Below are 13,246 nucleotides of genomic sequence, written 5' to 3'. Positions count from 1 at the left end.
GTATTCCACCATATTCATGTCAACCACAGAATGTCCAGTGAGTGGTGGTTGACACTTTTGTGGGTGCTTCCACAGGATGGCAAGTATGATGTAGGTGGAGGAGAGAGGTTCGACACCCTGGCGGACCTGGTGGAGCACTATAAGAAGAACCCCATGGTGGAGAAGAGTGGAATAGTGGTACACCTCAAACAAGTAAGCACGCAGTAGTGCATGCTGGGTAAAACTACATGTAGGAGGGTTCTCATTGTGTAAGGGAAGTAACTTGCCTTGCGTATAGTACAACCTTCTCGATGTCCTCAAAATAAACAGTCTGTATGGTTTGTTTGAAACTCACAATGGTACAACAAGTGCCTGATAGAGGCTGACGATAGGCAGACGATAAGCCAGTCAGTAAAGCAGCTACAGAAAAATGTTTTGATTTCTGTGTGGTGAAGACAGCAAACGTCTTTGTGGTTAGAATAACAAATAATATATAGATGGAACAAAAATAGATACAAGTCGATATGTAGGAAGGCTCGGTTTGTAGGTATGAAAGTGAGGAATAGGCATTTATCATTCTTGCTCCATTCATTATCTCTACCAGAGTAATATTCAAGGGGGAAAAAACTGGTTCACATAACAGATCGTTAACAGATATGTGCTGCTCATATAAAATACAATAGCACCGAAAATGCACCTCTATTTTTGGTTGTTTTTGTTCTTCCATTTATTTTTCACTTATGGAGAATTGATGCTAGGACAATGTCATTTTTAATTTATGTTAGTATCTTCTGTGTTTTCATATTCCTTTTGCACATGGAAGCCTTTCAATGCAACAAGAATAAATGCAGCAAACATCGAGAACCGGGTGAGGGAGCTGAACAAAGTGGCAGACAACTCAGAGAAACCCAAGCAAGGATTCTGGGAGGAATTTGAGGTATTTGGAGTTTCATGATGCATATTACACGCTTGAATGAAATATCTTTCCTGTCCCCCTTTTTTGTGTGAAGGTTAAGCATCGCTTTTCTGGGTGTTTCATTCATCATTTTCTCCTAAAGAAAGAAAACATTCTATTTAGTTTTAACCCTCTATAGAACCCAGTAATGTAATCATTTCCCGATAAATCTAATAACTCCCAATAATGTAATCTTTTTTCAATATTTAATCTTTTAAATCCATCAACAATGTAATAAAACCCAATTGTGTAATAATCTCCCATCAATGTAATAAAATGCCTTAACAAATAAAGTTTGTACCAATAATGTAAGAAATTATTAGGTTAGCCCAATAATGTAGCAACTTCCAAAAGTGTAATAATGTATTACATTATTGGTACAAATGTTATTTACATTATTGGTTAAGACATTGTATTACCTTATTGTGTTTTAGAACATTTTTGATGGACTTAAATGGCAAAAACTATTACAGAAGTGGGTATATTCTTTATCTGGAAATGATTCAATTATTGGGTGTACACCCCCTCTCCCTGGTATTCTCATGACCTCTCGTGGTGTTTCTAAAGAGGGCTACACACTTGATATCCTCCCTGGGGACCTCAAGAGGGTGCTGTTGGGCACCATGTCAAAATGTAACTCCATTCCCTCGATACTGAGACCCAAGTATACTTCTCCAAGTCAGCATGCTCTGCTCCGTGTCCCCTTTGATGTAAGAGAGAGGGTCCTTGGGAAGCAGCACAGAGGGCGTGGGGCTTAGCAGTCTGTTGTAACTGGGGAGGGAGAGTCTGATGTAACTGGGGACAGTGTGTTGCGCTCTGGTGTGTGTGAAATGGGGTCATGACGCAGCAGGAGTGAATGGTGTGCCCTCCGCTCTGTGTCCCCAGATGCTGCAGCAGCAGGAGTGCAAGCTCCTCTACCCGAGGAAAGAGGGACAAAGGCCAGAGAACAAGAGCAAGAACCGCTACAAGAACATCCTGCCGTGTGAGTCGCAAAGTTACACACTCCTCACTTACTGCTAGAGCTCTTTGTGTAAGTAACGTGGGTCTTACAAAAGTTTCAAAAAGAACTAAGTAAGTATTAGTAGTAATAGCAGTAGTAATTGTTATAATTATTACTAGTTGTAGTAGTGGTCGTAATGTGTTTGTACTGTATGTGCTTCTGTCATTTTGCTCACAATATATAAAATCCTCTCTCTAGTCGACACCACCCGTGTAATCGTCAGGGAAGCAGACCCAGAGGTGTCTTGCTCCGACTACATCAACGCCAACTACATTAGAGTGAGTTTGCTCAGTCAAATCATTGACAGTGTTCATTCCTTTATCTCTCATGTTTATTGACAGTAGTACCAACTCGTCCTTGTTTTGGGGTATCATATGTCTGGTGTAACAATCTCTGCTAGGGTAAACAGGAAGATGGACGACACGAAGACGAGGGGAAAGTCTTCATCGCCACACAGGGCTGCCTGCAGAATACGGTGATGGACTTCTGGAAGATGGTGTACCAGGAGAACACGCACGTCATCGTCATGACCACCAAGGAGATGGAGCGAGGCAGGGTATGCTCTTGATCCCCAGCTTCATCTTCACCCTTTCAGACACACACACACGCACGCACATACACACACGCACACACACACACACACACACACACACACACACACACACACACACACACACACACACACATTGTGCTTTTTAGCCTTGTGAAGATGCTTCAGGACCTTGTTATCAGTCCCCTCAAGGACGAATCTGACGCTCATTTTATTTGGTTTTTCATTGCCTCCGACAGAATAAGTGCGTACGGTACTGGCCCGACATCAACACCACCAGGGAGTTTGGGAAAGTGAGCGTGAAAAACATCGAGGAGCACACAGCCCAGGACTACATCCTGAGAGAGCTGGAGGTGACTCGAACAGACAAGGTGAGCTACTCCATCACTGAGCTTAAGGCTCTCTGCAGGTTATTTAAAGGCCACTAGGTTCCTGAAACGCGCCATTACTTCTCCCCCACTACACAATGTCAAGTTCTCACCGGGTTATGATCTGGGCTCTGATGACAGAGGGAACCACCCAGGTACATCTGGCACTACCAGTACCTGAGCTGGCCGGACCACGGGGTGCCCAACGAGCCCGGGGGAGTTCTGAGCTTTCTGGAGCAGGTCAACCGGACCCAGGGAGCTGTTCCAGAGACTGGGCCCATCGTAGTCCACTGCAGGTAAAAACATGATAGTGAACTAGTTGGATTGCCTGCAAGGTTTAAAAATAGCAAGTGTTAACTTAGTAATGATACAATTTACATAATGATAAAATGTTACAAGGAAAGCCTTCTAAGAAAGTTGTAGAAGTATGACATCTTAGAAGCAGTATCAAAATGTACCATTTTCTCCGAAAGCAGTGTTTTAGATACCTGACTTGACACATTTTGTTTCTAAAGGATAGTCAGCATTACTTGGAAGACAGTTTTATGGCTGTGCCACTTCTAGCTAACCCAGTAATATGCCTTCAAACGATGTGTGTCTTGTATGTTGCCTGTTTTCCCCCAGTGCAGGGATTGGAAGAACAGGAACCATCATCGTGATCGACATTCTCATTGACATCATCAACAGACAAGGTATAGCACATGGCCGGTTTCATTTGCATGTGCATTCCTGTACAGGAGCGCCTACAGTACTTTGTCTCAAGAGCAGCGTTCCATCACTCCGCCTCTGTCATGTCCCTCAGCAGGAGTTTGATTACAGTGGTTCTGGTGGCATGCGCTTGGACAATTACCGCATTACATCCCCCATCAGATCTGCATAAATAGATCATTTGTCAGTGATTAGGCATTCTGAAGGATCACTGAAGGCAATGTTCGCTCGCTGCCACATGCTGTGTAGTCTCATCAGTGTGTTTGTGTGTGGGTGGGTGTGTATGTGTGTGTGTTTGTGTGTGTGTGTATGTGTGTGGGTGTGTTAGAGAGAGAGAGATGAACATAATTTATAATACTTCTGGGCTGTAATACTTAGTGAATGTCTCGGCTTCATACTTCCTTTTCCACCAGTGAGAGCGCTATAGTCTAAGAGTGAGACATTGTGCTTTAAAGTGAGACTGAGTAGTAACTTCCAAGTTATTTTTTCTAGGTCAAACTTAGTGAGCGTTTCTTTTTTTTTCCAGGGTTGGACTGCGACATAGACATCCCCAAAACCATCCAGCAGGTGCGGCAGCAGCGCTCAGGCATGGTGCAGACAGAGGCCCAGTACAAGTTCATCTACATGGCCGTGCAGCAGTACATCGACACCGCCCAGAAGAGACTGGAGGAGGAGCAGGTACGAGCTGATGGGGCCTCATCCACCAGGGGGAATCTGGAAGATGTTAGTATGGAATGAATGGAATAGGTGTCGCCCTGAACTGCCATAAAGCAGGCTTTCTGAGGGACTCACCCACAGTGAATTATACATTCAGTAGGAGAACAATTACAGCTTTTGCAACATGGTAACCATGAGCTGCTAAAATTATAGCATTCCGTGTAGTTCTCCTGCCGTGTCAAAATCAAGCCTGATTAACTACCTACCTAATGACCTAATACGAGCAAATCAGAGATTTCCCCTCACATGACCACACAGATGTGGTCCAGCTGAATATGCTTTGAGGTAAAAGAAGCCCAAAAATAAGTAGATCTGAAGGGAAATGAGTGATGACTCTCTTATCAAGAGAAAGCCCTTTTTGCAGTGGCACATACTAAACTAAAAGTTACAGCAAAAAAGTTCAAATCTTTTTTTAATGTGATTTGTTAAGGGTTTAGAATACTGTGTTTATGCAGTGAGAAAAACAAACATGGTATTTTACTTTATTTTTCATATTAATTATCAATCACAGTTGCAGTATCTCAAGAGATAACCTGCTGTGATGGCTTATTTTATTATCCTCCAGCCATAGTTCCTGGTTGGTATCTAGTAAGTTATCTAACTCTTCCTGTTAAAAGGGAGTTCTTCCTTGTCGCCGTCACCTTTGGTGCTTTGCTCCTTGGGTTCAGACTCTGGCCTCTATTAAAGGCCTTGAGGCAGTTTCAGTTATTGCTGCTACTATCTAAATGACATTGAATTGAATACCTTTTGCAGAGAGGCAAGACAAAGGAGAGGGAATACTCCAATATCAAGTACCCTCCTATGACGAACGCCAGAGTGAAGCCCAACATGACCTCCTCACGCTCCTCGTCTGTGTAAGTCTCCTCCCACCCTGTCATGACCCGCACATGTACATTTCAGGATTAATAAAGTATCCATCTATCTATCTATCTATCTATCATTTAGTATTTACAAGACACATTCGGCCTGACTGTTGAATAGTGTGTCGTTGCTGTGTTCAAATGCTTTAGTTCCCATACATGCTTGACTGAAAAGTATCTGAAGCGTCTGAACTTCCGCAGTGTTTCTGTTTCTGGTTTTTGTGGACCATAAGGAAGTCAGACTATGGAGCCTTAAGCATCCTCAATCCACCCACTCTAATGATTTGCATCCTTGAGAGCCTCCAACCCTGGACAGGATCCAACCGGAATGCAGCCTAGGTCTGGTGTCGGAGTCGGCTGCTTTCTGACAGGATTTTCCCCTGATGAGATGTCTTTGTTCCTCTCTCTCTCTCTTTCTCTCTCTCTCTATCTATCTCTTTCCGGTGTGTGTCTGCAGGATGAACGACGACTCGTCCAGTGTGTATGAGAACTTGAACATCAAAAGCCCAAAAAGCTGTGGGAGCAGTAACACCAGGAGATAGGTCCCCCAGGCTGCAGCTTCTCTCTCTCTTTCTCACTCTGTGAGTACTCTCTCCCTTTCTCTCTCTCACACACACACAGGCACACAATAAGCACTGTGTTCCCCAGGCCGGTATGCACAGCCAGGTGTCAGGGTGTGGGAGAGCAACTAGTGGAGGAACAAAAGGGATGGAGAAAAGAAAGTGTGTGTGAGTGTGTGTGTGTGTGTGTGTGTGTGTGTGTGTGTGTGTGTGTGAGTGTGTGTGTGTGTGTGTGTGTGTGTGTGTGTGTGTGTGTGTGTGTGTGTGTGTGTGTGTGTGTGTGTGTGTGTGTGTGTGTGTGGGTGCGTGCGTGCGTGCGTGCGTGCGTGCGTGCGTGCGTGTGTTGTGTTTAAGTAAGAGTGGGGATATTCAAGGGAATTGTGTTACGGTCGTCTTCCATGGTCTTTTCATGACAAAACAGCTTTAAAGTAGCAACTTGTTTCAGAGATTTGCAGCATTTTGGCCCTTAAAATATTCATGATTTCTTAGAAGACGTGTTTGTATCTCTCTACAGAGCAGCCTCTGTCCTGTCTGTCTGTGACAGAACATACAGTCTACTCCACTGACTGAGAATGTATTCACTGAAAAGATATCTAATGCTCTGAAATATCATCATAATAGCTTCTGAAAATCATAGAAGTTGGTGTTGGATGTCATCATCCCTGCTGATATTTATTGTATTTGTGTGTGCCTGTGCATGTGTGTGTGTGCCTGTGCATGTGTGTGTGTGTGTGTGTGTCTTTGCAGTCGCAGCAGAGGTGCAGCTCGTCAGCGTCTGACCTTGCGTGCGTTTTGGAGCAGGGTGGGGTAGGAGGCCTCCCCTCCTTCCCCCCTCCCTCTCTCCCTCCCTCCCTCCCTCTCTCCGTCTCTCTCCCTCCATGGGCTGGAGCCAGTGCGGGAGCAGGAGGACAGGCCCGGCTTTTCTGTTCGGCTGGACCCACCTACCCTCTACACAGAGGAGCACACAGAACCGAGTCAACACCCCCCTACCCACCCACCCAGACCCCCATCTCGTTCAAAGTCATTCTATCCCTCTCTCTCTATTCTTTGGACTCTCCATGTGACTACAGTACCGTGAGGCTTCACTTTTGCAAACTAAGTGCCTCGAGCTACAGCCGAGTCTGTGCATCGCCCCTTCTCCCCCCTCCCCCACTGAGCCGGTTGCCTCCCGGGGGCAAAGACATGCGAGCTCTGCACAAAGCCCCCCTCTAGCCACCCCTTCACTTTCTGTCTTCAAGTTGACCAACGCAGCACACAGAATCATGACCTTGTCCACTCTGCAGAGGCGAAGGGGGTCATGATTTTTTTCGACACAGCTTAGTTTGTGTTTGTTGTTTTCTTTTCCATTTGTTTTTGTTGTTGTTGTGGACACAGGATGTTTGAGGGTAACCCAGACCTTTTTTTGTTTTGTTTTCCTTCTCTCTTTCTCTCTCTCTCTCTCTCTCTCTCTCTCTCTCTCTCTCTCTCTGCCTGGGGATACTCTGTGCACTGGATGTCATCTACTGTAACCAAAGACCTTTGATTAGCTCGACAGAATCTCACTGGCTGCAGTCATTAGTGCTTTGCTGAGTGACGAACGACGCACAGTGTAGTAATTTGCTGCAGTACACATCATTTGCACACAAGGACAAGTGAAACCACACACATACACAAACATACACACACACACACACACACACACACACAATTATGCAACACCTTTTCCAGCCCTTGGAGATATCCCCTTTTTTGGAAGAAAGACGTCAGTGTATGTATTTAATCTGCCATGTTGATTTAGCGGCGGTGTAATCGGCCTCACATGATTACAAATGTGGTCGGGTGAAGAGCTCCAGAAGGAGAAGAGGAGGGGGTGGGAGTTCAGATGGGAAAAGAGAACAGAAGGACACTGGAAAGCCATGGAAGGGACTTCTGTTTGCTCGTGAACCGTTGTGACACATCAGGACATCTTTTTTTTTTTACGTGCCAATTTGCACCCTCGCACGCACTTCTGGAAGCTCCTCCTGTTTCTAGTTCTAGTTTTTTTGTGGAGCTGCTGGAAAAGCCTGATTCAATCTCTCTATCTCTTTCTATCTCTCTCTCTATCTCTCTCTCTCTCTGTGTGACTCTGCGCCTCAGGCTGCCTGTGTAATGTTAGCTTCCTGCCCCCCTGCCCTGCTGCGGGCTGCTGTTGCTATGGCCCCGATGGCCTGCCATCCGGCTGGGGGTTCTGGACTCTCACCCGCTTTCCGCCCACAGCACAGCCCCACCTGCCAGAGCCCCAGCAGCCCAGCCTTCAGAGCTAGATCCATCATGGAAGAGTTTCAGTTTTTTTTTGTATTTTACATCTGATGATTCCTTTTAAAGATTTATTTTTGACTTGTGGTTTATTTGTGAATGTGATGCGCAATTCTATGACATATAGCACATATGCAGGTTTATATAGAAATACTGAAGTATGTGTTCTTTTTGAAGGTGGGGTATTTGTCCAGTTTATTAAGCCTAGTACCCTTTATCCTAAAACAAAACATGTTTGATTGACACCTATATGGGTGATGTACATAAAGCTACATGAAGTTATTCATGAACACAGCCTCACGTTCCGTAGGTTAAGGGTTGACATGCTTGTGTGTCTGAATGAGAAGCCATAATGTTGCTAACCACACAAGCCCAGGACATGTGCATCATGGTGTTGGGTAGCCTTCACCCCAGGTCTTTAGCGAAACATCAGTGGGCCAGATGGCCGCAGTTCAAGATTAAAGAATAGATTTGTCTGGACCAGGAGGGGGAGGGGGGTGGTGGAGGCAAAAAAAAGTAATTTGCAAGATGGCCGTAATCCAGACGTGTTTATTCTGGGAGTGACGCTGTATCAGGGCTGACGTCACGTAGAAGTGGGATTGGGAGGGGGTACGACGCGATTGTTGTCCAGCCGTCCACTGGTGATTGAGGCCTAGTCACGTGTGGTCATTCTGTTCTGCCGGCTAAAAATAGATGGCTTAGTTTAATACACACTCTATGCTCCAACATGGCTCTCTGTTCCAGCATATGAAATTGATCAGTGATCACTTAGACTGCATCGATGTTGTGTGTGTGTGTGTGGTGTGTGTTTGTGTGTGTGTGTGTGTGTGTGTGTGTGTGTGTGTGTGTGTGTGTGTGTGTGTGTGTGTGTGTGTGTGTGTGTGTGTGTGTGTGTGTGTGTGTGTGTGTGTGTGTGTGTGTGTGTGTGTGTGTGTGTGTGTGTTAGGAGGTGCTCCATCAATCCGTTTCATTTGGAGGACATATACAGGTATGGACGACTCACCTGATGCAAATGGTTGATTTGTCTGTATGCCTCTCAATTTGGACATAACCGAAGTTAAAACCCAGATGCTTGAATTCTTTGACACTGGATATGTATATTAATAATGGCTGCCCAATTCTGAAAATACTTTAATTAGATGGTCCAGTGACTTAGCAACCATGTGTCTCCTCTTGCACACCACTAAATTGAAGCGGACTTGTATTTATTTGATTTTAATTGTTTTTACAGCTTGAAAGGCTGTTTGTAATTGAAACCTGTTTTGTTTGACGAATTTTCACTTTGCCTGTGTGAACATGGGTAGGAATCCAATTTTTTGATGTGGTGAACCATAAATATATATATATATATATATATATAAACACAAATTTAAGTTAGACTTTGATACTTGAAATGTTTTGAACTGCTGAGGTAAAGCTGTGTGATGGGGTCTGTGGTAAAGAATGTCCCCCCCTCTGCTGATAATGACAGGAGAACTATGTTAGTCTTGTAAGTGTGCATCAGTGTTTCGTCATTTTATTTTCTTTAGAAGTTTTTGTAAGTGTTCTGAAAAAGTGTTTTAACTTGTCCCCCAATGATATTTTTGTATGATATGGTTTTATGATGATGAAATTATTATTATTATTGGGCAAAATAAACTCAAGTATTAAGCTTAAGATTTATCTAATTTTATTTTAGCTTTTTCCCCTTTAATTTACTTGAATATGATGTTCTGTTTTTATTTTTTATCCTTGTTTATTGGTTTGTTTGTTGCAATCTGCCTGATCTGAAATGTGCTGTGCTGACTGTCCTTGTGTTGAATGCAGGCTGTTTCGCCTGTTTGCACTGGGTCAGCCTATAACGCCTTCTGTCCTGGGTAAAACAGTGACGCAATGGTGGTCTCTGCTGACGATGAGTTCAATATTGAATAGTCAATAAAAATCAGTATCATGAGATACAGGATCACACAACACACAACTTTTGTTTCTTGTGGATTTTTGACATACACAGCCTATGCCACGGGTTGGTTACAGTGTGTGAGAGGTGCTGAACACAAGAACGTCCTTTGCAGATGGAAGAAGGAAGGTCATGGTTTTCCCTGTGATTGCATCATACACTGAAACAACTTTTTCTCTGAATTAACCTTCCTCCTGATGTCAGAGGAGGCTCAGCTCACCTCTGTGAATACTGAGTAATGACCCCCCACACACACACACACACACACACACACACACTACTGCTTTCTAGCCAATGCACACATGCCCCCCCCCCCCACACACACACACACACACACTATCTCCCTCTCGCTCTCTTTCTCTCTCTCTCTCTCTCTCTCTCTCTCTCTCTCTCTCTCTCTCTCTCTTCCCCTACCAGAAAGACAAGAATTAGGATATCAAATTACGTGGCTGTGCCTATACACACAAAGCCCTAACGGTCAAAGATTAGGTTTCAGCAACATTGCGAATGTGTGTGCGTGTGTGTGTGGCTTTGAGGGGGAAGGGAGTGGGGTTAGTGGATGTAGTGTGATTCTAGGACGTTCCCTGGTAGTTGTCCTTAAGCAGGAAGTAATCGAGCAGGTGGGTGAATCAGTGTGTTTACATGCCCACTCTGACACTCCCTGTTACTCGTAAATCCAGTTTACGGAGCAAGCGGTAATATTCCACCTTTCAGCCAGAACAACAGGCGTGATACACAAATGATCAACACAGACACCTGGTTACCTACCAGTGAATGTGTTTGTTTTTTATTTATTCTTTTGTAAGCAAAATGTGTCTTTAATATACAATCATCAAAATATACCATATATATAAATACAATAATACAAAAATGTATCTTAAGACTTGTTTGAGTTATTGTTTCAAAACTAGGCTAGGTGTGAAACCAAATCTGATAGTCATGCACATTGAGAGTGTGCTGTTGTCTGCATGATAGACATGTGATACCTATCATGAGACATTTGAAGAACATCTGACTTGATAAGAAAAGGTCAACTTTGGGGAGTAATAATAGCACAATCTCTCTGCTGTCAGTGTACCCTGTGCAACCCGCAATTAGGGTTTCTCACATTCTACAGTGACATAATATCCCATTGCAAGGTCTCATTCATCCCAACACCCTAGAATTTTAAAAAGTCTGATATTTAGCAACAAGTCAGTTTCACAGTGAGAGGAGTGTCAGTTGTTTTGTGCTTGTTTGGCTCATGTGAAAGGCTCAGTCTGGAGAGTTCTTAAGGCGAGGCTTTTGTCTGATCCACAGTCTGTGTTCTCATTTTCCTTCTCAGCAACAAAAGACTCAGCTTGAGCCCAGAGGGTAGGAAACTGACACACACACACACACAGATACACACACACACTCAGCAAACTCCTGCAGTACTTGGATCATCCTGTATTTTCCATGCCTTTCCAGATGTGTATGAATGAGTATGTGTATTTTGTGTGCATGTCTGTATGCACATGTGCAAGTAATGTGCGATAGTACGTTCTGGAGTGTAGTTTGAGTGTGAGTTTGGTAGAACAGTAAGAGTGTGTGTGTGTGTGTGCTGGCAATTGCCTCTTTGTCTGTTAGACTCAAACTGGCATCGAGTAGGTGGAGGGGGTGAGTGTGGTGGTCATGGGGCTGGGGGGCCGCGGCACGCAGCGCAGGGTGCCGGTGCTGACGATGCACTGCAGTGGCCACAGCACGATCACCACCAGCAGCACCATGAGCACGATGAAGAGCAGCAGCCGCTTCCAGTCGGTCATCCGCTCCAGCAGCCCATTCCCTCGTGTTTGCGCCTGCAAGGGCGCCTCCCCGCCACCACCGGCCCCCTGCTTGCTGCCGGCCGCCCCGATGTCGATGCAGACGCAGAAGGCCGGCGCCGAGCCGGCGGAGGTGGCGGCAGCGGCGGTGTCATCGTCCAGCGGGCTCTTGTAGCACAGCCGGCCGTCCTCCAGCCACACAGCCTCCTCCCGCTGCTGGTGGCGGGGCAGCTTGCTGAGCACCTCCTGGCTGGTGGTGAGGGCCGGCGGGCCACGCTCGGGGATTGCCGTCAGGCTGCGGCAGAAAGGGCAGGAGATGCGTCCGTCTGCGCGGTCGGCCGAGGCGGCCATGAGGCGCGACAGGCACTCCAGGCAGAAGGTGTGCGTGCAGGCCAGCTGCTTGGGCGTCTTGAAGATGTTGTCGTAGGTGTTGTAGCAGATGGAGCACTCGGGTTGGCCCAGGGTGCCCCGCTCCAGCTCATACTCCAGAGGCACCACCTGGGAGTGCCACACCTTGGGCACGTAGTCCATCTTCTGCTGCAGGTTGGACGCTCTCCTCTCCTCTCAGTCTCTCCTCTTTGCAGTCTTCAAGCTTGGTGACTGAAGAGAAAATTGCCACTTTAAAGTTTAAAGTCATTCCTTCCCTGCCAACAGTTCTGTGTTTGACTCATACAGTATATCATCTGAAATTGCTTCATATGCTGTTTGTATCAACACATTCACCAACTTCCTTCCATTCAACAACAACTTCTCCTTCCTCTGCACCCACTAATCTTGCTCCATGCTTCTTATCACATAAAACAGTACTCTTTCCCAGCCCTGGCAGAGACTGTGCTCCAGTAATGTGGCCAGTCACCTTGAGCGAGTGGCTGGGCAGTGTACAGTATGCTGGTTTATTAATCTAGGGATTCCATCAGGAGGGGAGAAGACACAGGGCGCTTTGTTATTCCAGCCTTGGCCTGTGTCAGCACCACTGCCCTTCAGGATGCTCTGTCACCACTGCCCCAGCCTCCTCGGGATGCCATATATATCCTTTATGATGCTACATATATCTATAGATGACACATTATTGTGTGTGTGTGTGTGTGTGTGTGTGTGTGTGTGTGTGTGTGTGTGTGTGTGCGTGTGTGTGTGCGTGTGTGTGTGTGTGTGCATGTGTGTGTGAGTGTGTCTGTCAGTTGGTGCCTGCAGTGGGTAGGTAGACATTAGGAGCAGGTGCTCCTCTCTCACCACCCCTCAGGCCCGACCTGCCTGTCTTCAAACTTGCACCCCCTGCCTCTGCACAATGTGCCTGTTTGTTCTTTCTCTCTCTTTCTCCCTCTCTCTCTCTCTCTATCTCCCTCTCTCTCTTTCTCTTTCTCCCTGTCTCTCTCACTATCTAAATAGCCCCAACCCTCCTATTAGTCCGCTCTTTGCATTCCTGGGGAAATAGCATGGTGCCCAGGCAGGCAGTCTCTCAGCACGCTGTCAGTGTCCTGGAACATGTGACCCTCCTCTACCCCCATCCCAACCTCCGCATCCCCCCAAGCCCCAGTGCCAGCCACCTGGACCGAACTCT

At 45.8% G+C, this 13,246-nt stretch overlaps 2 protein-coding genes across 4 annotated transcripts in view; one reads left to right on the top strand and one right to left on the bottom strand.

Annotated features, from left to right (window-relative positions):
- Positions 1 to 9,910, top strand: part of ptpn11b (protein tyrosine phosphatase non-receptor type 11b) — a 36,024-nt gene extending 26,114 nt beyond the window's left edge. For 2 of the 3 annotated variants that reach the window (XM_080853373.1, XM_080853375.1), the window contains 12 exons: positions 76 to 192; positions 803 to 916; positions 1,820 to 1,916; positions 2,133 to 2,212; positions 2,335 to 2,490; positions 2,724 to 2,855; positions 2,994 to 3,148; positions 3,477 to 3,544; positions 4,087 to 4,283; positions 5,031 to 5,131; positions 5,595 to 5,718; positions 6,445 to 9,910. In XM_080853373.1, coding sequence (XP_080709499.1) covers positions 76 to 192; positions 803 to 916; positions 1,820 to 1,916; positions 2,133 to 2,212; positions 2,335 to 2,490; positions 2,724 to 2,855; positions 2,994 to 3,148; positions 3,477 to 3,544; positions 4,087 to 4,283; positions 5,031 to 5,131; positions 5,595 to 5,679 — 1,302 coding nt within the window. In that variant the 3' untranslated portion in view covers positions 5,680 to 5,718; positions 6,445 to 9,910. The remainder of the gene's footprint in view (positions 1 to 75; positions 193 to 802; positions 917 to 1,819; positions 1,917 to 2,132; positions 2,213 to 2,334; positions 2,491 to 2,723; positions 2,856 to 2,993; positions 3,149 to 3,476; positions 3,545 to 4,086; positions 4,284 to 5,030; positions 5,132 to 5,594; positions 5,719 to 6,444) is intronic. The other variant, XM_080853374.1, reaches the window with a different exon arrangement.
- Positions 9,911 to 11,517: 1,607 nt separating this feature from the next.
- Positions 11,518 to 12,219, bottom strand: rnf223 (ring finger protein 223; the record flags this gene model as incomplete). The annotated part of the gene is made up of 1 exon (XM_080853692.1): positions 11,518 to 12,219. The coding sequence occupies one exon, from the start codon at positions 12,217 to 12,219 to the stop codon at positions 11,518 to 11,520; it is 702 nt and encodes a 233-aa protein (XP_080709818.1).
- Between the last annotated feature and the right edge of the window lie 1,027 nt (positions 12,220 to 13,246).

This window comes from Sprattus sprattus, assembly GCF_963457725.1.
Source record: "Sprattus sprattus genome assembly, chromosome: 16".
In the NCBI taxonomy this organism is placed as follows: Eukaryota; Metazoa; Chordata; class Actinopteri; order Clupeiformes; family Clupeidae; genus Sprattus; species Sprattus sprattus.
Note: the sequence above shows the minus strand (reverse complement) of the source record. Positions and strands in the feature narration are given on the sequence as shown.